Source organism: Platalea leucorodia, assembly GCF_965183815.1.
Source record: "Platalea leucorodia genome assembly, chromosome: 4".
Classification (NCBI taxonomy): Eukaryota; Metazoa; Chordata; class Aves; order Pelecaniformes; family Threskiornithidae; genus Platalea; species Platalea leucorodia.
Genome location: NC_138826.1, coordinates 71,742,182 through 71,768,817, shown reverse-complemented (window position 1 = coordinate 71,768,817; position 26,636 = coordinate 71,742,182). Strand labels below are relative to the sequence as shown.

At 51.6% G+C, this 26,636-nt stretch overlaps 3 protein-coding genes across 8 annotated transcripts in view; 1 reads left to right on the top strand and 2 right to left on the bottom strand.

The window, feature by feature from the left end:
• MRTFA (myocardin related transcription factor A) overlaps positions 1–4,675 on the top strand; it is an 81,674-nt gene extending 76,999 nt beyond the window's left edge. For both annotated transcript variants that reach the window (XM_082310960.1, XM_082310961.1), the window contains exons 13-14: positions 167–227; positions 676–4,675. In XM_082310960.1, coding sequence (XP_082167086.1) covers positions 167–227; positions 676–1,175 — 561 coding nt within the window. In that variant the 3' untranslated portion in view covers positions 1,176–4,675. The remainder of the gene's footprint in view (positions 1–166; positions 228–675) is intronic.
• A 110-nt stretch (positions 4,676–4,785) lies between these two features.
• Positions 4,786–26,636, bottom strand: part of SGSM3 (small G protein signaling modulator 3) — a 33,474-nt gene continuing 11,623 nt past the window's right edge. For 4 of the 5 annotated variants that reach the window (XM_082309916.1, XM_082309914.1, XM_082309915.1 and 1 more), the window contains 21 exons: positions 25,858–25,933; positions 24,484–24,569; positions 23,186–23,252; positions 21,565–21,773; positions 21,304–21,411; positions 20,203–20,346; positions 19,619–19,814; positions 19,243–19,388; positions 18,060–18,287; positions 17,051–17,105; positions 13,479–13,606; positions 13,015–13,170; positions 12,430–12,484; positions 11,938–11,987; positions 10,464–10,616; positions 10,293–10,363; positions 9,893–9,941; positions 9,478–9,563; positions 8,988–9,110; positions 7,288–7,348; positions 4,786–6,868 (listed from right to left, as the gene is read on the bottom strand). In XM_082309916.1, coding sequence (XP_082166042.1) covers positions 6,785–6,868; positions 7,288–7,348; positions 8,988–9,110; positions 9,478–9,563; positions 9,893–9,941; positions 10,293–10,363; positions 10,464–10,616; positions 11,938–11,987; positions 12,430–12,484; positions 13,015–13,170; positions 13,479–13,606; positions 17,051–17,105; positions 18,060–18,287; positions 19,243–19,388; positions 19,619–19,814; positions 20,203–20,346; positions 21,304–21,411; positions 21,565–21,773; positions 23,186–23,252; positions 24,484–24,569; positions 25,858–25,864 — 2,262 coding nt within the window. In that variant the 5' untranslated portion in view covers positions 25,865–25,933 and the 3' untranslated portion in view covers positions 4,786–6,784. Of the gene's footprint in view, positions 6,869–7,287; positions 7,349–8,987; positions 9,111–9,477; positions 9,564–9,892; positions 9,942–10,292; positions 10,364–10,463; positions 10,617–11,937; positions 11,988–12,429; positions 12,485–13,014; positions 13,171–13,478; positions 13,607–17,050; positions 17,106–18,059; positions 18,288–19,242; positions 19,389–19,618; positions 19,815–20,202; positions 20,347–21,303; positions 21,412–21,564; positions 21,774–23,185; positions 23,253–24,483; positions 24,570–25,857; positions 25,934–26,636 lie in introns of those variants that run through there. The other variant, XM_082309918.1, reaches the window with a different exon arrangement.
• ADSL (adenylosuccinate lyase) overlaps positions 25,858–26,636 on the bottom strand; it is a 44,091-nt gene continuing 43,312 nt past the window's right edge. Inside the window, exon 14 of the mRNA XM_082309920.1 lies at positions 25,858–25,933. The gene's annotated coding sequence lies outside the window, so the exon portion shown is untranslated. The remainder of the gene's footprint in view (positions 25,934–26,636) is intronic.

The window sequence follows — 26,636 nt, the reverse complement described above, 5'->3', positions numbered from 1 at the left end:
GCCTGGGGTTACGGAGGATTGCGGCGCCGTGCCTCTGTTTGCTCCTTCTTGCTAGATAACAGCCCCATCCCTGGGGCGAGGGAGGAGAGCCAGCAGCCAAGGGTGTTGCTGGAGGTGGAAGCTCCCCTGGTAAATAGGAAGCTAATCCTGCGCTCGCTCTCCCCAGGAGAACGGCTGTTCCAGCCAGCAGATGGACGACCTGTTTGACATTCTCATCGAAAGCGGAGGTAAGGAGACAAAGCCATCATTTCCCATGGTCTTTGGGTTTGAGCCCGGGGATCATAGAGCATCGAGGGGAGAGTCTGTCATGGCCCAGGTCTTTGCTCCCGCGTCCCCGCCAGCGCCTTCAGCCTAGGCAGTAGTCATTAAGGCACTATGGGAGATGTCAGTCAGGCATTAGTATGATACAAAGCTTCTTGGTGGCTCTGCTGCACCAGACCTGAGCACATGTCTTCTGCGATACTGGACAGAGCTTGAATTCCCCGGAGGTGGGCTGAAAACTCCCCATAGTCAGCTGAGTGCGGGCACAGGATGAACTTCTTTCTTTATCCCAAGTGATGGTCAGTGATGGCTCAGTCTGGGGGGGTCCCTGTTGCCCTGGTGGGTGGGAGGGATCCTGCTGGTGGTCAGCCAAGCTTTTCCTCACCCTGGCCTGCCCGGTTGTTCCCTGTACAGAGATTTCTGCTGACTTCAAGGATCAGTCGTCCCCAGCTGGGAAAGAACCGCCCGTGGCCCCAGCCTGCTCCTCACCGCCCAGCAGCCACCATTCCTCAGAGCTGGCGGTGCCAGTGTCCTTGGGGCAGCCGGTGCCCGTGGGTCGGCTGGAGGACTTCCTGGAGAGCAGCACTGGCCTCCCGCTGCTGACGGCAGGCCACGATGGGCCGGAGCCCCTGTCCCTGATTGATGACCTCCACAGTGAGATGCTGAGCAGCTCGGCCATCCTGGACCACCCGCCTTCACCTATGGACACCTCGGAATTGCACTTTGCTCATGAGCCGTCCGGGGGCATAGCCCTGGATCTGGCTGAGGCTAACTTGGACAGCATGGACTGGCTGGAGCTGCCGGGGGGGCCTGTCATGAGCCTGGCTCCCCTTAGCACTGCGGCTCCCAGCCTCTTTTCCACAGACTTCCTTGATGGACACGATCTGCAGCTGCACTGGGATTCTTGCTTGTAACTCTGTGAGCAGAGACTGAAGGGAATGGGAGTGGGAGGGCACGGGCATGCGGGGGGAAGAGGCCAGTCAACCAAAAAAAAAAAAAAAAAAAAAAAAAGAGACATGAGCTCCTAGTATTTGTACTCCTCCCCCAACAGTGTCCTTCCTGCACGAAGCCGGCAGTGGTGGCAAAGGCAGACCTGCTGCTCGAGTCACTGCTGCCCGGGCAGCAGCCCAGGCCAGGGCAGGGAGAACGGCTGCTGGGGGGCAAGAGGAGGCTGCAGGAGCTCTGGGGCTGGTGGCCTCCTGCCCCCTCAGTGCAGCCTGACCCAGCCTGGGTGAGAACGGAGCCGGCAGCCCCTCTTTCTCCAGGCAGGAGCAGCGATGGCAGCACATGGGGCACGGTGCTGCCGGGCACAAGTTCCCTCACGCCTCTCAGTGGGGCATAGCATGACTGGGCCTGAGCTGTTTCCAGAAGCAGCACCCCACGCCTTGCTGGGATTGGCAAATAGAGGGGGTTGTGCTGCCCCGGCACGGTTGGTTTAACGGTTGCAGAAGGGGATTCTACCACCGGAGCATGACGCAAAGGCGGGAATGCTGGCTGGGGGCCGGAACGGCTGCCCTCTGCACTACCTGCCGTATGTCGGGAGGGTCTGGTCTGCCACAGGGCTGTGAGGAGCTGGGCAGAACAGGCACCTTTTCCAAGTGTAGCCAAAGGGAACCAGGGTTCCCCACCAACCTGGTAATATCCAAGCTGGTTTCCCAAATATTGCTGAGCTTGGCAGAGGCCTGCCTGCTTGCTTCACTCGCTTTGGGCTGCAAAACAGATTTTTAAGGTGCTAAAATGCAGGTCCTTGTATGTTAAACCTGTCCTTTGCTGCCCCAGACCTCTGGCTGTGCCTGGAGTCGCCTTCAGGCACACCCCTCTTCCCCCCCAGCACTTGTGACATCCCCAGGTGAGCAAGGCTGTCAGCCTGCAGTGGGGGCTAGGGACAAGAAAGTGTCTGTTTGTCCTGGGGAGCGTGAGGGGCACAGCTAGCAATGAGCAACATCATATCATTAGGGGCCACGTGCAATCTCTCTCCTGCCTTCAGCTGTGCTGTTGCCTCCCTGCAGCAGGTGCCCCAGTGGAAAGCAGCAGCTGAGGGGGTCAGACCCAACAGGCAAGGAAGGGGATGCGGCGCTACAAAGCGGCTGTGGTGTGGCACAACATGGGTCCTAGCACAGCAGTGCGCCTGTGAGGGCCCCTTTCTGGGGAGAAGTGGGGAAAGTGGAAAAGATGATTATTCTTCTGGAAAGAAGTGGGGCTTTCCCCTGAAAGCAAGTGATGGGCAGCAGACCTCTGCTCCTCCTTCCCTCCAGGCCCACGGGGTAAAAGGCAAAAGCAAAGGGCTGCTCACTGTGAGCTGCCGCCCTGTGTCCAGCCGGCCCCGGGCTGGTGCCTCGGGGTAGCTGCTGACTGACGAGTGGGCGGACGAGCACCCCAAGCCCCCAGAGCCATGACGATGCTATTTCTTGTGCAGGGTTTTGCGTTGGCAGCCCAGGCCTGTGGCTCGTTCTCGTGCTGTTACTCCTGTCACTTTTAAATTCCTGTGTTTGTTAGTAGTAACTCACCGCCGTATTTACTAGGTGAGACATAGCCTAGCTGTGCCCCACGCGGCCGCCTCGCCGCACAGCTACCCCTGCTTTGGCCCGGAGCTGGGTCTGGGCTGCTCAGGCTGCGGGAGCCGGGGGGGCAGTGGCTTTTGAAATCATACGGACTAAGGTGCTGACCCTGCTCAGGCAATGGAGGGGTAAACTGCCAGCCTTTTAATAGCTCCTTGAGGATGCTGTCCCCACCTTTCCCCCATGCCAGGCTGCGGTGCTGCTGGCTGGGGAGGGGCAGGTGCCCGTGGGCACACGCTGCCCCCGGCCCCTTTGGTACTTGGCGCTCTTCTCAGGGGGAGGCCTTGCTGCAGGGGTGCGGGTACCCCTGCCCCACGGCGGGGCAGGTGGATGCCAGCCCTGCAGGACGTGCTCTCTGTCAGCCACTGAACTGGCAGCCAGGTGCAGTCATGCCTGTTTCGCAGCTGGGAGAAACTCCTGCTTTCCTGAGCCCTATTTGCTTGTTAACTGCATGGGGAGCCACTTTCTTAATCATTTGCAGGGGGAGCCTGCTGGCAGCTTCCTTCCTTTCTGCCCCCTTCTCTCCCCTCTCCCCTGCCCCCAGTTGTAAGCAAGTCAGAGCCTCTTACCTGCCTCCCTCCGCGTCCGGGTTGGAGTGAGAGGATACCCCCTTCCCCCTGCCTGCTTTCTGTTACCCAAGCTACAGTGTCGTGTCCTAAAAAAATCAGAATAACTGGGACTGGTGGACACCTCCTTCACCCCGCCGAGCCCTCCCTCACCTCTGTCCCGGTGCAGCCCTGGTGCTCGCTGGGAGCAGTGAGTGCATTAGCAATTGCCTTACAGAGCTCCCACCCGCTCCCCCCAGGGCAGCTGCCCAGCCCTGGGACCAGGTGGGCAGAGGAGGCAAGTGGTTTCTTAGGAGGAAAGTATGTGGGGGGGTGAGAGGGTCTTTCAAATGCTAAGGGGAAAAAGTGAGGCTGCCTGTTTGTCAAACTCAAGCAAAATCAGCTTCTTTTAGCCCACAGTGAGCAATAGCCCCCCCTGCCCCCAACCGACTGTGTGATTTCTTTTGTACAAATAATTACAAAGCTGCAACCAGTAAATAAAGAAAGAATGAAATTATTGAAGTGCAATGAGCTCCTAGAAGAAGGTGGGAGCACTCCACCTGCAGTCCTGGCCTGACGCAGCCATGGCTCCTCGCACTGGGCCGGGCACCCCACTCTTTGTTGGCAGAGAGATGCCAATGCCCATTACTGATCTAGTGCTTCCCCAGGGTTGCTGGTGAAGGGCTGAGCTCACAGCCGCTCCCTTTCACCTTTACCCAGCCACCATCATTTGTGAAACTTTGTAGGAGTTTAATTACCCTAACTTTGCCCAACATACTTGAAATTGGCTGCTGGGCTTAAGAGCCCTCAAGGAGCCTCACCTCCTGAGGAACCCAGCTACCCTGCCAGAGCCCCTCTGCACCGGGGCTTCTGCCAGGAGAGCAGGCGAGATCCCTGTGCACGGGGGCAGAGGGGAAGATGGTGCCTCATCCCAGGAAATATTAGAAAGTCTTTTCCCCAAGCAGTGCCCAGAGCAGGCTACCCCCGTTCTCTGCTTTCTTACTATTATTTGTTTGAATAATAGTTCAATAGTTCTTTGTTGGAAGAGGTATTCCCCTGGACATACATTTTTGCACCCGTTGGGAAAAACAAAGTCTGATGTTCTGCCTCTACCTTGAATGTAATCCTGAATCTTTCTGCTGTAACCACTACTTGTTTGTAACGTGTATTTGACTAGCACGCACTCTCCCTTCCACTATGCAGCAAACAGCGAGGGGTGGTCAGCACCATCTGAGACGGATGGTGTTGGGGCATCGGATCCAGAGCGAGTATTCAACTGGAAAAGGATAAAAGTGACAAGTTAACAGGGGAGAGAATGGATCTTCTTTAAATTGAATTATTTTTTCAGTTACAAATATTTGAAAAAAATCCATTTTATTAAAAAAATTCCAAACAGCCACGTGCTCAAAAACTTGTCTGCTGTGCTGGTGGGAGGGCTTGGGGTCACTCTGCCTTTTCCAGCTAAGGGTGGGTGATCCCTCGGGGTCTTTCTCAAACCTAAAAAAAAAGAAGCTTGAGTGGTGGTGCCTCATTCCTTCTCAGCTGCAGGGAGATTCCCTCTGCACATGGAAATCACCCACCCTGCAACCACAAGTAGGTTTTACGACAGGAGAAGCATGGGCAGCTTTTACAGCTCCCCACAGCCCAGCAGGCTGGTCTGGACCCCGGCTGTTACGATGGTGAGGTGGGACTGCAGCTTTCCTCAGCCAGATGCCAACCTGGAATGACTTTGACTAAACCCACTGATTTTCACATCGGTAAATATGCTGCAACTTCCACCCTCCCATGAGCTTGGGCTTCTGAACGCGGTTCTCCCAGGGCCTGTGCCCTGTTACTGTCCCGCTTTGCAGAAGAGACACCACCGGCTCTTTCTGGAGAAGCTTGTTAACCTGCAGACAACGCTGTTGTCCACCCCCACCCAGCCCTGTTTTCCACCGGCCCCTCTCCCTTTGCTACGTGCCCTCCTCTCGCAGGGTCCCTACCTCCCTTCATCTTCAGTATTTCTTGCTTGTCAGGGCCTCCCGGGGCTCTGCCGCGGAGCTGCGCTTCAGGGAGGGCTGGCGGCAGAGAGGCAAGAACAGCTCCTGCCCCGGCCGCGGCCTGGCCTGGCCCCCACGGTGCCAGCGCAGGCTGAGCACAGACCTCGGCTCGACGCTGGCAGGGGCCAGCGCAGAAATGGGGTCATAATTATCGATTGGCAGAAATTAAGAATTAAATCTAGTCCTGGCCCTGCCAAAAAACAAAGCCGAAGCCCAGCACTCTCCCAAGATGCAGTTTATTTACAAACCCACTGAATAAAGGAAAGTAAGAATCTAGTGTCATTTCACGAGTAGTTTGTGCTCCCAGACAAGCGCTTTCAGTAGAAAGTCACAGACTCCATATCCAGAGCCACCACCACAAAGCAGCAATTCTCCACTCCTGACCTGCGTCCCTGCTGCCACCGCAGGGCGAGGAGGACGAGTTAGTCTCCCTGAGCCAGCTCCAACCTGAACCTCGTCCTGAGCTACAACGGTGCCAAAATATACACGTTCCTGGAGTTAATTTACAGCTTTTTGGTTAACAGTAAAAATCATCTAGAGACTAAAATGACAGCATGAAACACTCTCGTTTAGGGGAGAGGTGGTTTTTGTCTGCTCCCAGAGGAGACAAGGCCCATCCCCTAAGGCTGTTGCAGTGCTAACAGGCCGGTGCAGCCGGGCACCTCTTGTCACCACCCCGCACACCAGTGCCAGGGAGGCGGGATGAGGCTGATGCCGGTTCCCCCTTCTCAGCCCCAGCTCCAGGTCAGAGGAACTTGTCCAAGCGCTTCAGGGTTTGCCATCCCTCTCCCCGACAGAGGCGAGCCCGTGGCTGGCGCGGGGGGGGACGTGCCATCCCTGCTCCCGTACAGCGACGAGTCTCTCACCAGCCTAATTCCACTTGCACCCGCGGTGCCACCTGCCAACGGCACCAGCTCTCACGGATCAAAGCCACCCTGCAGGGGCTGTCTCTTCCCCACAGCTACGGCAGCAGACACGCTCACGCACCACGCAGCCGCCAGCCCACGGGGCAGCGCACGAGGGGCTCCGGGCCAGGCTGCTCCCCCAGGCACTGGGGGGGAAGCAGGGCTGAGGCAAGCAGAAGATGGGGGGGAGGGTGGCAGAGATGGAGAAGGCTGGGAGGGGGCACTTGTTTTTGTGGCCAGAACGCACTTGTCCCTTTGCAGCATCACCCTCGACCATCACCTCCCTTGGGTCTGCAGCTTGGCCTCTGGGCGCTGCTGCCATCTGTCCCAGGTGGCCCGGCAGCCCCCCGCGAGGGGGATTTTGTCACAGATACAAGCGGGTGGGGTGGGGGAGGGCAGGGGGTGAGACATGATGGGGGTGGGGGAGAGGAGTGTGCGCCATTGAGAAGGTTCCCCAGGATGGGGCAGGGTGGGGGTCACCCATCTATGTCCCAGCTGAAGAGATGGTGCTTCACGAGCATGTCCTGCACCCCTTCCTTCAGTGGCTTCTTCTCCTTCTCCTGCAGGATGACACAGAGACCCGGGTCAGTGCACCGCACCCAGAAAAGGGGAGGTTGTGTCTGCGGGCAGAGCCCAAGCACGCCGAGGTCTCCGGCACCCAGACAGAGCAGCCTTCTGCACTTCCCACCTCCGCGCAGCTGAAACAGGGAGAGGCCCTGCGGTTTGGAGAGCACCGGGGAAGGGAGGGGCCTGCCATTTCCCTCTGCCCCAGCTGGGCAGGGGCAGGCAGCACCCTCTGCCAGCACTGCCACACAGCTCCCGCGCGCAGCCTGCCCTGGCAGGGAAAGCGGCCCCATCCACGGCCTCTGGTGCCGGCTCAAGAGGAGGCAGAGGATGGGCTGGAGCACAAAGCTGGGAGGGGCAGGCGGTAAGTGAAGCCCGTGGCTGAGAGAGAGAATGAGAGATACCACCTACTCACCTCCCTCTTTATTGGCAGCTCCCAGTCCTGAGAGAGGCTGAAGGCAAATTTGCAGAGGACTCTGCAATGGAAGAGAGCGATGGTAACGCACAGGCGCACGCCCACCCAGATCACACCCCCAGCCCGTGCCCACAACTGCTGCCCCCAGGCACACAATTGCACCGGCTCCTCAGCTTGCCCCAGCACGCCACAAAGCTTACAAAGATGGAAATCCTTGTTTTGTTGGTGTTGAAAGGACAGCACCAGCCACTCACCCCCTGTTTCCCCTCCTCTTTGGCCTTCACATCCTGCCAGGCCCAGGCTGGAAAGAGAAGCTTGAAGACGTGACTCAAGCGCATCCCCTACAGAGCCTGACACAGCAGCGCAGGGAGGCGCAGGCAGCCCCGGGCTCTGCTAGACCACAGACACGTATGGCTGAGGACCGCACGCAGCCGGCAATCGGAGGATTGCAGGTTCCTCTCCAGAAAGCAGACTCCTGCCAGTAGCACCTCAGAGTTTCTGCACCCCTCTCTCTCTCTCCCTGGAGTAAGAGAAGTGTCCTGACCCTCACGCACAAGTGCTGTGTGGGGCTGGCATGCGGAGCTCCCTCGCTGGACCTGGCTCCAAGCAGGGGCTGCAGGCACAGCCTCATCCCTGTCCCTAGGACAGGGATGCACAGCTCAGACCTGGCAACAAGCTCGTCAGTCCTTCAGGCGCAGGGGAAACTCCTACGTGGGGTCTCCTCCAACTCCTGCAGCAGTGAGGGAGCCAAGGCCCTCCACAGGAAGCTGGCTGGGAGAAATATGGCATAAGCATCCGCTCCTGCTCCACACAAACCTGGGCCCAGCCACGAACCAGTCCCACTTGGTCCTTCGGCTGTGCTGAACTAGCACTGCCCCCACGCTGCGAGAAAGCAGCCACGGGACACCGCAGCACAGAGGTGGAGGGGACTCCCTTCCTCCCTTACAGCAGCAGCACAAGGAGAACGGGGCACCCTGAGGTGTGTACACACAGGCCTGCTCCCGGCTACAGATGCTCCCACTGGGGCCAGAGGCAACCGGGTGGCACAGACAAAAGCCAGCTCCTGCAGGACGGCAGCAGCAGCAGGGCTGGAGTGGTGGTGGTGACGGCAGGGTTTGCTCTGCGGCTCCCTGGGACTGGATGTGGCTTTGCAAAGTGCGGGAGGGCCAGGAGCAAGCAGTGCGGACGTGTGCCCTGGGCTCCAAGCAATGTGCTTTGTGCGAGCTCAGCCATGTTCAGCCCCTGACACCGCTCCCTTGCTTAACCAGGAGTCAGCCGGTGAGTGACTCCTTCCTGGCCAGCAACAGCCAGACTGTCTCCCTAGCACATTCCCTGTTCCCTGCTTGGACTCACAGTGGCTGGCAGAGGACCTGGCAAGCAGGGGCTGGAAAAGGCACCATCAGAGTAGGTGCAGGGCACAGCAGGAGGTTGCTGCAGGCAGAGGCTGCCTGCTTGTCACGACAGCTCCCCAGGAGCCAAGCTCTGCTCTTGATCAGGCAGGCATAGTGCATCGCATTAAACTGTCTAGACAGTTGCTGCTGCCTCAGCGCACAGAAGGAAATCTCTGCAGCAGGGATGTCGGAGCAGCCCACGCTGCTACTCGCTGGAGAGGGTCCAAAGCCAGCCATAGTGAGGGCCACCTCCTGCAGGGGAGGAAGAAATCCACTCCAGACCCTGGCAAGGCCCGAGGACAGACTCACCTCAGCTCACATTTGATCTGCACCCAGCCAGGACTGCGCAGGAACGACCAGGGATGGAACCACTTCTCCACGGTCTGCAGGCTTGAGCACAGCACCTCTAGCCACAAGTGCAGCACCTGCTCGCTGCAGCGATGGGGTAGAGGCATGTTACTCGGGTGAAGCCAGGGGAAGAAGCCCCATCCCTTTGGGACAGTCTATTCCCAGCCCAAGCCTTGACCCCAGCCCACAGTCCTGTCTCCAGGGAGACCAGGATAACCCAGTAAACTTGTGTGAGCCACTCCATGCAATGAGAGCTACTTCTTCCAGCCAGGAGCCAGGCCAGCATGATGAACAAGAAAGGAGCAGGTCCCACTCAGTGGCTGCAGTGAGAGGGAGAAAAAGACCCTGTGGCCGAAGGTAAATTGAAACAACTGCTGCCCTTGAGCCCGCTCTGCCCTCTCCCGACCTCCTCGCACACCCCGCCCAGGGATATCAGGACTGGGTGACTCACTTGAGTCCAACGCAGATGAGGGAACGAAGCTTCACATCCATCTGTGCATGTGCAGCATCGTGTGTCACGTTCACAGCCTGAACCGCCTGCAGGGTGGGAAGATGTCATTACTGCCTTCTCAGCTTAGCCTTAGGCAGGGCTGGGCAGCCATTTCAGCAACACAACCAAATGCTCCCCTCCTCAGAGCTCCCCACCCTCACCCAGTGCCACCTGCCAGCATCAGAGGGGCCCAGCCTTCCTGATGGCTTCACTTTCTGCCTTTCCCCAGGCACCTGGTGTCTCTACTGCTTCCCATCAGGGAAGGTCTGGGAGACTCTTGAGCATCTCCCTAGAGAAGGGCATCACCCTCCAGCAGCCCCCATGGGAAACTTCCCCACATTAGCTGGGCTCTGGCTGGGCTGGGGGCAGCACTCACCCGGTATAGCAGCTCCTCTGGAGTGAGGACTTTGCCATCTTCATCAAGCCTGCAAAGATCACAGCAGAGAGCTAGCTAGCTCCGGAGCCACCCCGGGCACAAGCAGGCCCTTCCCCCTCCGTACCCCAACAGCTTGCTTGCTACTGCTGAGCCCACAGGCGATCCTGCAGCCATGAGAGAGCAAGATACAGCCCCAGAAGCAAACACAGGAGTGCGAGGAAGGGGGCAAGAGCCACTGCCAGCCCCAAGTCAGCACGGGCACAGCAGCCTGCTGACACCACACTGACAGGAGGATGGGGCTGACCACCACCCTTCCCAAGGCGGAGAGCAGCAGCAGTTTGATGAGCACGCAGGAGCAGGGCACAGAGCCAGCCACTTCGTGTGAATAAAGCGGCCTTACCTGTAAGTCTTGCAGAGCACAAGGCGAGAATACACAGAGTCAAAGTCCCGTTCCACTTCCCGGCTTGCAGCCTGGTAAGGCAGAGGGACAGTCAGTACACTCTGCCCTACAGCCCCCTCACCCCAGCCCTCTGGCAACGCTGCCCCAAAGAAGGGAACTGAGACATCTCACCTCTTCAATGAAGAGCCAGGGATGGCAGGGCCCCCCCAGCAGAGATGGCTTCTTCAGTCCGTGTTCAAATATGGACTTCAGGGCTGGACACAGCGTCCCTCGCACCAAGTCCGTCACCCCTTCTGTGACTGAGTCATCTCCCGCGATGGAGTACTGAGGAACATGAAGAGCCAGCTCTCAGCATACTGACAAGGGGGCAGAGCATGGAGGTGATCCGCTCACCTACAGCTTCTCTGCGCACACATCTTCCACTCCCAGGTGCCCACCAGCCCCCCCTCCCTTAATCCCTTATGCTCTTGCTGGCTCTTGCATAAGGCACCGTGTTCAGTGCTACTCCCCTGGGATTCGCTGGGACACCAGGACCTTTGTGCCTAGGTGCTGCCCAGGAGACCACACAGGTGACCCCAGCACCATCCTGGCAGCGTTCAGCATGTAGGAACTGCTGTGGTTTGGTGTGATGCTGACTGAGCTAAGGTAAGGAGAAGGACTTGCACCGAGGGTTCTCTGGGACTCTGTAAGCTGCTAAAAGTCAAGGCAAAGGGGGGTAGATGGGAATTCCCAGGTCAGCTGGTACACCACTCCGAGGTGTCACCCTGACACGCTGTTAGCATAAAGGATATTCCAAAATTAGGATGAGTGGGATCCTCTCTATTTCCACAGCTGGGAGGAGAGCTGCTCAGCAGTACAGCGTGTGTTTACACACAGACCAGTGATCTGCATCTGAGGAACCAGCCCTGAGAAGGGGGTGAGGAAGCAAGCGAGATGTCAATAGTGACATCTCTCTAGGGGCTTCTCCTGGGGTCTCAGGTCAGCCTTCGAGCCGTTCCTCACTCTCCAAATGCTGAGGAGGAGAGGGAGAACAGGGCCTTCTCCACTTCCCCTGCAAATTGCCTGGGTCAACAGCTGATGATGTTTGTCTCCTATCCATTACCCCAGCCCTGGGGCCACGTTGAGGTATCTGCTCTAAATAGGTGGCACCTCACCACTGCCGGTTGCGAGAGGAACTGAGACAGGGTGCCCCCTCAGGCACAGCTGCTCGGGGAGAATCCACTGTGGTGACTGCAAAGCATGAGCAGGGTTCACAGGCAAAGCCTCAAAGGAGGAAGAGAGCACAGCCAGCAGGGAGCAGGCAGAAACACTGCCCACAGGATCCTCCTGCGTACCTGCCTGCTGCTTTCTCAGCTTTCCCAAAGCTCATCTCTAGGAGCCTTGCAAGCCCAGGCATCACACTCAGCTACCCCCTGCAGCCCTCTGGGGCCCTCATTCTCCACTCAGTCGGCATCAGGAAGTTGAGCAAACAGGCTTAGGAAGATAAGCTGCCTGATCACATCACTAAGCGCTCAATAGCCAGAGAGAGCAAACAGACTCAAGAAAGGAAATATATGGCTCTTTTCAACTATGTTTTTTCAGCTATGACATGACCTTTTTTTTATGTTGGGGGTTTGTTGTTGTTGTGTTTTGGTTTTTTAATTACCTCTTTGCTCCGCTCATCCAAGATCTCCACAAATTTTGCAGGAAACCAACCTATAAAGAATAGACAAAGAAGCCAGTCTGACACTGAGAAACCTCTAATACAGACAAGACCAGAGCCCAGTGGAAGCTGAGAATAAATCACAGTTCATAGGGTCCAGCCCCAAAGAAGGAAGTGAGCAGCCTCAAAATCACAAGAATTAAGGCAACTGCAAGAGGAAGCCAATTACAGGACACTATGCACAAGCAGCAGAGATGACATGCACCCAGTCACCCTGTACCAGGAGGATGGAGCCTAAACTTGCTGTCTGCAAGAAGTAACCAGGTAGCTGCACCACTGCCCTCATACCCTGCTTTAACATTTCCCCTGTCCCTGGCAGATGCTCCAGGTAACTGGCAGAGCCTTTGCTGCAAACGTGCCAGAGCAGTTGCTGTGGATGAATGGATGCTCTGCATCCAGCCCCACTCTACCCAGTGCAACCCATCCTCCTCTCACCTCTCAGTCCATTCAGCTCTCCCACCCAACAGTGCTCATCCTTCTGGGAAATGATCTGAAAAACAGGGAGTGGAAAACACTGGTTGAAGAGAGTGCAGTGCCAGGAGGGCTACAGCTGCCCGGCTGTGTGTGCACAATGAGGAACTGCTTTCTTCTCAACTGTTTTGCCAATGTTCTCTTCTCACGTGGCCCAGGACCTTCAAGGGCAAAAAGCTACTGCAAATGCAACGCTATCCCTGTTTTCCCCAATTTCAAATGGGATGCCCACAGCTAAAATGCAAACGGATGCTTTTACAGTCAAACGAGGACCCAGGTTGGACGAAATCAATCTTTCACTCAGCTGTATGGCAGCCAGGAAAGGGATTTTGTGGTTGCATTGAGAATGACCCACAAGACAACACTCACAGGAACATAATGCCTCATCCCCAGGCAGCCCCCAGAAACAACAACTGCTTCCCTTGGACTCCTAATGGGGCTCTGAGATGATCTCCTCCCTTCTTTTCTTGCAGAAGAGGCAGTGCAGCATCCCAAACAAGTTGGGTCTGCATGGTCTTGCCCCAGTCCCTGTCTCAAAGGCTGACGCACCGTAATGATGTCATTCTTGCGGAAGCCCAGCTCATCGTCATCGTGGCGCTCAAAGTCCAGTAGTGCCTTGGCTCGTCGTCGTCGGTTGCGGGAACAGGCCACATAGTTCTCGTGGTCCCGCTGGTGGCTCTCCATGCTGTAGTCTGGAGTCAGATCCTAGCATGCATGTGGATGAAGAGCAAAGAGGAATGAAAAGCAACAGATGACTCCCAGCTGATCTGCCAAAGCTTGCATGCCCCTGTTCCCAAACCTTTTCCTTCTCCTAGCAGGCAGACAACCTCTCAGCGCAGCCTTCCTCCACCAAGGATGGGTTCAGCAACCCTCACCCTCCACCCATTGCACCTGGCGTGTTCTTCCTCAAGCTCACACACTCCAGGAGCATTTGAACAGCCCTGTCCTGTGGTGGACACTCAACACTCATGCCTGGAGCAGACAGCAGTGCAGATCCAGCTGTTCCCACTCACAATGCTGCAGTTCTTGGGATCCACACACTGGAAGTGCCGTGCCACCTGGAGAATGGCCTCACGCAGGTCGGCCACCAGCTCCGTCTGCTTGATGTTCTTGGCTTTCAGTGCCTCCAGATCGTCATCCCCTGGGGGAGCCCACACAGCCGAGGGAAGGCAAGGAAAGGAAAACAAGTATGAGGTATTTATTTTTTTGTTAACATTAGAAATCATTGATTCTACAGAAATCAAAAAAGCCTGATGTTAGAAGTGCCGACACTAAGGCAGGTACTTACTGCCAATCTATTCAACAATGTAAATAACCAGTACCAATTGGACTGTCTCAAATTTTAAGGAGCTGGTATTTCAAACCACATATGGAACTGGACAATGTCATCTTTGATCTGTCTGGATAACTCAGTATACCAAGGTACTGCCTACTACTTTAGAGAAGTGTCTACACAGTATGTAGACAGCTGAATGGTGAGACACAAAACTAGGGAACTTACAAAAATTCTCTTCAACTGAAATTCTCTTGAAACTGAAACAGCTATTGGTTGAACTACTTCTGATTTTTGCATACCTCACAGGCTGAGAGGATATTTTTCACTGAGTCTTGAAGAAGATTTGAAAAACCAAGACGGCCCACTTTCCTGTGTCAGTCTAGAAGTCAGAGCCACGAGAGAAAAGCCGCCATCTACTTAAGACCTCGACTTCCCTAACAGCCAGATTTCAAAGGTCTTGGGTGTATAGAAATGGTCACAAGTACAAAGTAAAGGTTACCAAAGTATCTTTGAATTATCACTAATTCCTCCAGGAGTTTTGATGGCCTATCTCAATTAATTTATGCAAAAAGGTACCTAATGGGATGGATTCTTTAGGCAGTTAATGTATCTGAATGCCTTAAAAATTGGGTACATGATGTTTGGGAACAATGAACCGTTTGCTTTTTTTTCTAAAAAAAATCAGTTTGTTTCAAATTAAAAGTGTATTTTCATACATCTGTTTTTGCTTTCTCTATAATATACTGAAGATGTGGTAGCTTGATTAACAAAATCAACATTTAAAACAATGTATTTTTCACTGAACTCCAATTTTTATAAAAACACATCTTTTATGCAAGACCCAAGTAAATCATTGGCTAGCAAATTAGTACTCTGCTTATCTTCTAACAGCATTATAGAAACCAATATGAATAAAGTGGGGCCTGAGCTATACAGCTGCTGCAACAGCTATGTACACATGAAGCTTCTACTTATCGAAAAGTGATTAACAGTATCTTTTAATCACAAGTGATCCTAATTAAAAAGACTAAAACTTTAAGAACATAAATAGAAGCACAAAATTAGATTTAGAATTATTTTTATAATTGTTTTCTATTTGCTAAATTAAATTATTAGAGAATCAGGCACACAGAGCTTAAGAGAAAACTGAACTTTGCTTCTGGACTAGAAAAATTGTAGGGCATACTTACTCCCAGTCCAAGCAATGAAAATTAACAAAACCTCCTCAGTGGCCAGGGGTAGGAAATAAAGCATGTAAGAAGTCTCACTACAGATTCAGAGATACAAAGGTTGTAAATAGATAGGTGATCACGCAGACGGTGGGGATTCCCAGAAAATTCATGTTGCTAAACGAGAATGTGACTAAAAAAGAAACTACTCAACTACAGCCACAGTAGCTCAGTGGGTTGCCCTCATTTACATAGATCACTGATTCTTTCTGTCACCATTCAGTCCCTTCTGGCCGAAATACCGTGCTCCTCCCTCTGTACTCAGATCAATCCCACGCAAACATAAGCAGGAGACATGGGAAGCAAGTTCCACACCCTCCCACTGTAGAATAGACATGATACAGAGGAAAGCAAGTCCACCAGATTCACCTTATTGCACCCGACACACCTGCGTGTACATTTCTAAAACAGGAAACCAGTGCAGGATCGGCCACATGTGAGGAGGCTCTATTTTGAGCCTGCAAAGACTGACTAGCTGCACAGTTGTGCAGAGGAGGACTAGCTCTCCTGTATTCCCTTGTTGCGGTGCTCATCCAACAGGAAAAGGGCAACACGCACATCTTGTTCTCTGCCAAACTACCTTTTGCTGTTTCTTCTTTCTATCCCTTCATTAGAAATCTGGTCCAACTACTTGAATCTCAGCTAGAGAAAGCCTTGGCCGACGTGATCTAGCATGAGCAAGAGTCTGGCTTTGCGCAGGAGAGGCTGGACTACAGGCATCTCGAGGTCCCTTCTAAACAGTACTCCTGTGGTTCTACAACTCCTGTCCAAGTCACTACTAAATCCGCATTCACTCTAAGGAAGAAGAATTAAGTTCTGGGTAAGTTCTTGCTCTTCTCTATTTTAACCAATGTTTTAATTATTAAGAATATAAGGTAAAAACCACGATAGTCACTGTACAAAAACCCTACTAAAATAAGAAAACACTATCAATCATCTCAGTTCTACCATTGATACATTTTGAAGCTTAAACTTAATCTTTGTGCATGGGTATAACTCGCTATAGCTTTCATAAAGCTACTGAAATGTGGGCAAGGAGACTATCTGAGGCACAAGAAAGGTGCATTTGGCAGCTAAGTTCCCTACCAGTTCAGTCTGTACTGACTGTATGACAACATTACATACAAGAGGTCTGAGTTTAGGTTGCACAAGCAACTTTCCTGCATTTCTTCACTTCTGCATGCTTGACTTTACAGCTTCATTGGTCTTCTACCATAACTTTTGTATGTAATGCTGTATGTACCTGTAGCAAGCCTGTGACAATATATCGGCTTCCTGGAGAACATCAGAAAAGCTCTTCTCTGAAAAGACTGGTAAAACCCAGCTTTAGATTTATTCAGGACATTTCAACCACAACAGAAATGCTGTTTGAACTCTGCAAATTCAGTATGTTGTCCTCCTCCGGAAAAACAATTTCTGTGGTGAGATGTGGCAATTTCAAGAAAGCTAACCAGTTGCAAGGAAGGTGATGACAGTGAGGCTTACAATAGAAAGGGCTACTATGGAGTCACAGAAGCAAGTTACTTTTAAACCCATGCAAAACCTATTCTGGCCGTTTGATTTCTGGACATATGCTGGCTTAGCTCATAAACAAAGAAAATTAAGACTTAAAAGTGTTCACAACATCGAACTCTCAAAGGGGAAACATCAGTGAGTTTTGCATTTATAAATTTTGATGGATGACACACTGGACCATCCTGCCCTGTCTCAGATCTTCAGAGATGTTCCTGAACTGATCAGAATAAGATCAGGAGAGTACAACATCCAGCCTGTGGACTGCATACGGTCTGCCAGAAAATGTGTTTGACGTGTTGGTCAGTGCAAGGACATTACAGCTGGTCTGAGCTGCAGCCTGCTGTTAGTCACCATTTAAGGACTAACCATCTAACCTAAAATTCACTTTCTGAGCTCACACCAAAGCAAGCAAATAGAAAACTACACTTCTTCCCTCTGATTCTTCAGTTCTGGCTCCCTCTTCTCCTCTTCCTCTGTCCCAGTGTTTCCCTGCTTTGCTCATTTCCCTCCCTCTTAGGCTGCTACATCCATCAACACCACATGAAAGGCACAGGATTGTCCTTACCGAAAAGCAGAGAGGTGATGCCAGATTTCCTGCGCTGAGTCCTGCGCCGCACAATCTGAGGGAGAGGGAAGAGAAAGGACAAAGTGCACACGTTAGGACAGATTTCAGAAATAAAATAAAGCAATCCTCCACACAGGTCAGCTCTGGTCAAGAGGTCCTGACAGCTGCTACTGGAAGGGGCAGGCAAGTGAACTGGCAATTTTAGACAGGAGTTGTTCTAGTTCTAACGCAATGAATCAGCTCTACTGTTTGATCTGCTCCATGGGCAATGGGTTATTTATAGCTCAATTATTATGAGAGCATAATTGAAGTTCAAGAATCAACCATGATTCCAGTGAATAATTTTAGTTCTAATTCTACTTGTTGCCAAAAGCAGTTCTACATGTAATTATATATAAATTTCTAAGTGGATGCCTATTACATGATAGAATTGCAGGAGTGTCTTGTGATTAGCACACAGACGAGCATCAAGAGTATGTCTTCCACACAGGCTTGACAAGCAGGAGCTACAACATCCGCAACTGCAGACTGTAGTCCAACATTAAACACAGATGCATTTTTTATTCAGCTTCTCAAAGGCTGCTGCTGTTTTCTTACTCCTCCTTCCAGAGTTATTTTAGTGTATCAGTTTCTTACTAATGGATTAACTCCAGTTCCTACTCTACATGCTCCAAGCAAATTCTGCCAAAAGCATATGTTGTTTCTTTTAGCTTCCATTAATAAAATGCATCACTTTCCATCATAACTCTTGGTAATGACAATTACAATCAATGTCAATATCCCTTTCACCTGGGGATTTATCAACCAGGACAGATGTGGCAGCATTTCATTAGTACAGACCTCCCCCTCACTTCCCAACACCTTTTCTCCACTGAATGACACAGTCATCCTGGAGCCAAAATCCTCTCAGACAGGAGGACCTCTTGCTCACAAACAGCAATTGGGAGCGAACACGTAAGGGAATGGTAAAAACGGAGCAGCAGAGGCAGATGGGACCCTGTGCACTCACTTTGGATAAATTATTGACAGTGGTGCTGGAGTTGAGCAGCTGCCCTTGGTCAGCAATGAGGTAGGCCAAGTGTTTGCGACGCTGGGTCTCCACCGCCACATCTGTCAGCGAGCCAGCCACACGCATGGCCTCCCGCAGCAACACATCTGCATCTTCAATCTGACTTGGGATGTCCGAGAGCGTGTTGAAGATTGAGGCAGAGTTCTCAGACTGGATCAGCTCTTCCTCCTGCAACAATGCAGTCATTTTGTCACACAGAACAATGAGCGCGTCAGCTATGCTCTTGGGGCTGCTAGATACAATTTTATATTCAGTGTATAGCCTGGGCCAGAAACAATGCAGGTACAACTAGATAATCCCATAAAAACTTCAGTAGGAAGAGTCCAAGCTACCTATGGGAGGGGAACAGCATCTTTTACTACTCTACTGCACTGAGATCTGACCCCAAAGTTCTAGCTGGCATGTTTTTGAATCACAGCATCCATCATTGAAATGAAGACAAATCAGCAAGCAAAGACAAAACAGAAGCTATTCCGCACCCACCACCAGGATTGGGCACAGCAGGAATCTTGCTGGGGACAAGGAAACGAAAGCTGCTCAGTCTCACACACTACAGAGTGCCTACCATGTCAAACTGTGCTCCACCTTCCCCTCACTCCCAGCAGGCTCACCCTTGCCCTTCACACAGCAAGCTGAACCACAACATTATTTTTCGCATAAAAAGGAAAAGATCAGGTGGTTAAATGTAAAACGGCCAAATCAAATGTAGGCAGGACAATGCTAATCTCTTGGAGCATTCGACAGTGCCATCAAAAGCTTCCCACGTGACCACAACCTTGGCCTTATATCTCTGCTCAGACGTGGTGCAAAATCAAGAGGTATCTTGGTTTAGGTAAGATGGACTCTCAGGCTGGAATCTAGACTGAATAAAGGGGGGCAGCTGATGGGGTTTAATTATAAGGGAACAAATGAGGTAGGCAGGGTAAACAGCAATCCCTGAATCCTGTGAAGTGCCTTGGAAGTTCTTCACAAGAACTTCACAAGTTCTGAGGAAGGCAGGAAGTTGTCTTCCTGAGCACATTCCCAAACCACACACAGGAAGTGGATACAAAACCTTCTTGCCCCTAAAACTCAGAATTAAACACCAAAATACTATAAAGGAGGAAGAGGAGGTGGGAATTACCTTCATACTGAGCATGCCCAAAGTGAGCTGGAACAGCACCAGAGAGCCCTCGTAGAAGAAAAGGTCCCAAATACGTAGCAGCAGCTTGATGTGGACAACACTAGCGAAGGAGGTGAGGAACCAGTGCAAGGTGATCAAGGAGAGCTCTGTGAATAAAGACGCGGAAAAGAAACATGACAAAGGGAATTCAGCCAACCAGTGAAGATGGACTCTCCTAAATGCACTCCTCCCAGCTCAAAGACAACCATGCACTGCCTCCAGGGCCAGGAGGTATGCTCCTAGCCCTGCTGCTCTCCCTTTGTGAAACAAGAACAATAATTTTTGTCTGCGTGTCACCCTGGCAAGAAAAACTATGGTTTCTAGGGCACATTTTTACCAATGTCGTGCTCCTGGAGCAGCTTGTCCAGACGGGGCAGGTACTGCACAATGAGCTGTCGCAGGACACGCTGGTCGGTCTGCACGCCCATCAGGGTGGTGCTGAAGTAGGAGGCAGGAACCAGTTCCTCGATGATAGCGCACATCATCCAGAAGGCATCTTCTTCCTCCAAGAAGAGCAGCAGAGAGGCAGCCACCTAGGATTTTGAAGGAAGAAGAACTGCATGTCCTAAGAGGAGCAGAACTCTTTCCCCACTTCCTCACATGGAGCGATGGACCAGTATCTCAGTGACCAACATCTTCCTCCGCAGCTGCAGCTCTCCTGCAGTCTCCCACTGAAGTGATTTCTCCTCAGTGTAATGCCTGTCCCTCCCCAACAGATGGACTGAATTCTTCCACATCTTTGGACACGTGGTGCTGCTCTGCTCTCCCTTCCCTAGGAAAAATGTTCCACGTGGAAGGACTTTCCCTTCAGCTCATCTGGAGGCCACAGTGTCTGGCGGCACTGCCTCAAATCACTTGCCCCAGCATAGCCACCACAGACAAAACAATCCCTATCATAAAGACACTCTGAGAGCAGGTTACCATGCCAGTGCCTTGGCAATATCCAATCTCTGGGTAGAGCCAGGCAAGCCCCCGTAGTATCCTGCGTAGCCGTGGCACCCCGATACTGTTCATGTTGGAGAAGCAGGCGTTGCTGGGCATCGTGCGGAGCAAGTCCTTTTCAATCTGTGAGACAGCCATAAGCAAGGACAGGGTCAGCTAGCAGCATCTGAACAATTGCTCTCTGCACTTCCCCATGGCCTCTTGCCTCAGGGAACTGTGCTTCCCCACACTCATGCATAAGTCCTTAGGCACCAAAGAAGATGGCCCTGTCCAAGCACCTGGGGTCAGTTTAACAGCCTTCACTGACACGTGGGAAAATGCCAGTGCAGACAGCGACTTGGTGTCTCCCAAGAAATACTTGCCTAAACTCAGCCCCTAGCTTCACCACCGAGAATAGTAGGCATACTAGTTGGGAATTTCATCTGCTTGGCCTTCAAGCAAGGCTTCCCAACAAACCTATCCCAGAAAGAAACCAACAACCTGGCCACATCTGTGACAGGGGACTTGGAGGTGAACAGCCCACAGATCTCCCTTGGGCAGTGTTGCTCCTCCTTCCAAACATCTTGAACCTAACTTCTTAGTGAGATGTGAACAGGCGCACAGCTCAGTTTCTTTTGCCACAGCCTTTGCCTCCTCCCGCAAAAGGAGAGGTCAGAGGAAGAAGGGAAACACCCTGTAACAGTCTTGTTGGTGTTCAGAGACTTTGTATTTGAGGGAACAAAGAAAGTCCCTAGAAGCAGCTGCCACTACTTCAACAGAGGTGCATCTGTCAGCCCTTCACCCTTCACTTCTCTCAATGAATACCAGGATGTTTGCTGAGATGCAACAGCAGCCCTGTTTTCTAGCCTGCAGGCAGCATGGGTCCAACCCCTTCCCTGCTGTCCTAGGAACAAGGGGAGCTGCACAATTGCTATTCCAACAAAACAGAGGAGAAATATGCCCAACAGGATTAAGCTTTAGCAGGGTTCAGCCACACACGGCCTCTCAGCTGTCCCTGCTGCAGGTGTTAGGCAGACACCCCTTCCTCCTCACGCAGCAAATCTTGCCCGTGCCCAGTCAGCACTAGGCAGTATTGCCTACCTGTTTGGCAGCAATGGTTTCATCGTTAGAGCTGTTTTTCACGATATCCCGATATGACATCTCTGAATTCCTCTTCTTTTGCAAGGCCCCCGACAGGCGCATCCACAGCTGGGGGGACAGGGTGAACAGAGATAGGAACGGTCACTAAGACAGCCACAGAAAGCCATAATCTGGAGCCCTCTCGACCAAGAGGAAGTAGTCTCGCTCCACTGTCTCTTACTCCAGGCAGGACAGCCTGCCCAGAACAGGCAGCACTCTCACCTGTGGCCTCATGCTGTGCGGGATGCCAGCTAGCACCAGGGAGCGCAGCTTGTCTGAATGTGGTAGGGTGACCTCAATTTTGTCCCAGGTGAGGTCTCCCACGTCATGGTTGTGTGTGAATTCCAGATGAGCCTGCCACTTGAGCCTCTGCTGTGGCTCCTCCGTCAGTGGGACCCCCAGAAGCTTGCTGGAGTTTGGCTCAGCACCATCTGCCTCAGCAAAGGGAGGAGAATGAAATAGAGACAAGTGAGAGAGGGAGGAGGAGAAGGAACAAACATAGTGCAGGGTGGGGAGTAAGAAGGCCATCTGAAGCAAGCACATTAAAAACATTCACGTCGTTCAGCCAGAGCATGGAAAGGTAAAGCTTGGTTTCTGTCTGTCTTCTCCATGCAGCAAATTTTATGGTCATAAGCAAAAGGCATTGGGGCCTTGAGAACTAAGAAGCTGTCAGCAGGCTTCTAGTCTCTACTTACTCATGATTTAGAGCAGAGTGTGGCTGGAATTAAACAAGACCCAGACAGCAGTCATCCTGCTGGGTTTTGTAAGGATGTGTAAATCAGGCTGACAAAAGCATAGCAAGCCTCAGAGGTGGCAAGCAGAAGCTATATGCTCACGCAAGTAATGAGGTGCAAAATGTTAACTTTGGGGATATTTAATCACCAAAAAAGCTTTCATAAGAACACTTCCAAATTCACAATGAGAGCACCTTAACCTGAGGCTGGCTTTCTAAAATAGAAACTTTAGCACAAGTACAGGTTTGACGTAAGGCACTCTGTCCTTCATCACGTAACACATCCCAACAATGCAGTCCAAGTCTTTCTGCTGATTTTATAATGCACAAGTCTATCAAATGTTCTGGCTGAAGAAAACTGCTGTGTCCTGTCCTCATCTACAGGTCACTGCTTCAAAGAGGATCCTCTGACTCAAGGTGCCTCAGGGCACACATGCAAACAATTTCTGCTCTTGCACTGTATGGCCTGAGCCCTGGAAATGTCCTCTCAGAGCACATAAAGCAATTTCTACATCCCCCACTCCTTTCTCCTTCTCTTTGCAAAGGCAGCCAGCTGCCCAGCTGCAATAGCTCTCCACACCTCCTTCTGTTTGGTCTCCTGCCTCTATATCTTGCAGAAAATGTAGGATGTGGGTTCCGCCCCTACAGTTTGCCCCACACTTTGCCAAGCTCCTAGGCTGGGCAGAACACATACTGCTGCCACTCATCTTGGTCACAAGTTTTTCAACAGACAGCACGTGTCACTGTGCCTGCTGTCGGTGCTTACAGTGCTACCGACCACAACAGAGACCCCACTGTCAACTGGGAAAGTTGCCCTTCCCCAGCATGCAGCTGCTAGTGGAAATGATAACTTCTTAACTTTCCTCTCTCTCTTACCCACGGCACAAGCATAAGGGGACGGAAATGACTCTGCTGCATATTCTATGCTCCAGACCCCCGTAAGGCCAGCACGTCTAATGTACGGCCCTTGATTGCAATGGTAGGATACAGAAAGATGACGACGGGTGGGTAGATGAGACCTAGCACAGAATGGTTGTAAAAATAACCCCGAAGCACGGGAAGGGCTGGACCCAGACACAGCGGAAGGGTTAGGGATGGGACTGATTTTACCTTCCTTATCAACTCGGAAACCAAATTCATCATAGTGGAACTCTGGCTGCTCGATGGATTCTTCTTTCTGGGGAGCGTGAGGAAGGAGAACAGACACTATCACCAGTCTTGAACAACTGAATAGAGACATGTGGATATTGCCCCATCCCACCACTGCCCGCACTGTGTCCTCTGAGCAATGATACTCCTTGCCCTTTTATTTTTGATGCCTCCCACTACCATTCCCAGCTGGGGAGGTGTTGCATGCCACCCCTATTTTGACTTCTCCATGGAAGTCGTGAAGCCCTGCTTTCCCACCTATACAGATTTTCCCAGCAATCCCTTTTCCAGCAGGGCTTGGTACCTCTGCTTGAGTGCAGCATCATACCAAGATCAGAACTTCCCCACCTGAAGGGGAACACAGCCCTCCTCACAGACTGAGGAACCCACATACACCAGCTAAAGTGGTCTCTACTGCCTGCATCTCTAATACACAGCAGTCCTCTGTCACCTAGTGCACGCATACTGCAAATTCAGCTCTCTGTATTGCTCCATCTCCTGCCTGCTGCTTTCAGATTTTCTCTGAAAGACAGCAGGCAAAACTGGGATTTGCACCTGTGAAGCAAGCTCAAATTATAGGCCAAAGGAAATTAAGGTCCACGACCCAAATCTCAACTTTCCTCACGGTTGGCATTGGGGGATACACACTGGAGGCTACAACCAGGCTTTTTTAAGGAGTGAAAACCTACAGATACCTCCCCTTTCCTGCAAGCTCACCTGCCCCTCCTGTGGGGTCTCTCGCAAGCATTGCACCCAGGCAGCACCCAAGAAGCGTGCTTCTATCATAGCTCCACAATAAGCTTCAATCTGCTTCACTGAGTATAACTGCCTTCAGCAAACACTGCGGGTAAGTTGCAAAATTCCACAGCTGCTTCCTTCCTTCCTGCTCTGCCCACCTGGTGACAAGTCTTGAGGCTAGCATTTCCTGCCATGCACAAGCCATCCAGAGTAGCTTGATGGCGACAGAGACTCCCTGAGGGTGTCAACATTTTTACAGTGGAGCAATAGTTGCAAAACAGCAGGGCAATAATTCACACAAGTTTCTTTGTGCTCTGCAAGATCCTCTTGCAAGAGCCAGGGTGCAGCCACAAAACACATGAAGTTTAAGTAGCAAACAAGCATCCACAACTAAACCACCGGAGGAGAAGGGTACCTCTCCCTCCTTCTCCCTGCAGCTTTCAGAGACCACCAGAAATCACCAGGGTGCCTTTACTTCTGTGCAGAGGCAGAGAACACCCTCTCCCTGCCCCACACTGTACCTGTGTGTATTTTGCCAGGATCTCCTGAGGCCAAATGCTGGGAGTGAGTGCTGAGAAGGGACCCCCAGCAGACGGAGTGTGATGGCCTAAACAGAAAGAGATCAACATATAGCAGTGAAAACCTAGAAGGACTCCCTTGGAAGACGTAACTTAATACAGACTGTTCCAGCAAGGGAAAGACTCACTCAGCAGTTTGTCACTACTGGTACTCTAGGTGTTGAGACAGCTCCCACTTCACCAAGGAAGCAAGTAATTTCAGATGGTTTTGACCCTTATTACTGAGCAAAAGAAGCAGGAAGGCCAAATGGGGTTCCCTCTAAGAAAGGGGCTTTTAGGGAAGAGAAATAGCTCCATGGCATCAAGTGATCTTTTTCCTGCTTGGAAAAGCTGTGCAATCAGTGCCAAGTCAGGGGAACCATTTTAAAAAAAAATTATTATGGAGAAGTAAATGCCTCCTATAGCGGCACTGACCCCAGCTCCAGCAGCACTCTAGAGTTCGCTGAAACTTTGTCACCCAGGCATCAAAATGGGAAATCAGAGCCCTCAGCAAGAGTCTCAACTGCTGCCTTGGCTCCAGAAGGGCTGGAATATTGCCGGACTATGTATAGAGAGCTGCAGCAATGGAAGTATGTCTATCATCTTGGTCTTTTGTGTTCGAGATAAGTACCTTTCCAGTCTCAGGTAGTGTCCCACTGAATAGCTTCCCTTGGAATAAAAAGAGACATCAAGTTTTGCAACTGAAGCAGATAAGCATGTCCCAGGTCTTCCACTATGCACATCACCGAGAAAAAGGTTTACTTGGCTTTGAAGTATAGCCTCCCTCAGGGTTATATGCCCTGAAGTAACCAGCTGGACCAGGAAGGAAAGTTTAGACAAAAATATGGGGTCGGAGAGTTGGCCACCGTAAGAAAGAGACCTAATTTTAGTAAAGTTCAGTAGTCCACAGTTGAACTCCAGAAATTCTTCAGCCTTCTGCCTGCCCTAGAGCTACCATTGTACAGCAAAAATCTCTCAGATCATAAGTGAGCCACACATTTTGGAGCAAATCTTGGGAGAAGAACAGAAGCAAGCAAATCTTAAGAAAAATGGGGAAGGCAGACTGCATTTCATCCTCCTTCTTCCTCTGTGTTCAATGACTGAAGCAGCTTCTGCAGGCTTCAGCACAGGGTAAAAGAAGGAACTGAGATCACCCTGAGTGAAAAGGCAGCTCAGTCACAAAGACTCGGGTGGCTTCCTCTCCCCCAATTTGCCCAGACAGGATGTTAATGTTAATTAACGGCTCTTGGAACCAGTAACTTTCTTTTACTAAGTTGCAGCTGAAGAAAGAACAAGCAACCAAACAAGAAGATACCGTGTCCATTTTTGCCTGCTCACCTGACATTGCGCTAGGTAAGGCGAGTAGCAGAGGCTGTCAACAGGTCCAGAAATGCTGTTCTCAGAGGTCACTATCCTGTTATAAAAAGAAAAAAAAAAAAAATGGTGATGAGAGAATTCAATTAGCATCTAAGAACATGGCGGGGGACAGACAGATCGCTCACACACAACTTCCCCACAGGAAAATTAAATCCCTTAGTATTTAAGTTCCCCACAGGAAAATTAAATTCCAGAGACTGGAATTTCCTCTTGGTTTCATACCTACCCATCAGCTAGAAAGAGCACACTGTCATTTACCAAACTCCTTGAGACAGTAACAGCATTGCTGATTGAAAGAATGTCAAAAAACAGGTCAACTTTCATAACCTTTTCCATCACATATTGTGAGTTCTGTATTTAATTATGAATACTAAAAAAACACACCATACATCATCGTTCTCCGAATACACTGCCCATGGAGAAGGGACCGGAATGGTGAAAAGGGTATAGATGCAATAAGCCTGAAAGAGATTTTAGGGGTAGCATCATAGAAGCAAAGTGTATTAGGCTGTGGAATACAGTTCCCTGAAGGGAGCTGGGAAAGCTTCTGACAAGGATTTTCTGCGATGAATTGGACTAGGATGTGGACAACATGCAATTGAGTACCTCTGCAATGAGCCAGGAGCAAGGCTCCTCTAAAATAAACCTGGTGATAGAGCTCAGACGATGAAACAGCCCACATAGCTCCCCTCCTTACTTTCCTGATACCAGTTCCCAGCAGATTTTTATAGGGGTTTTCC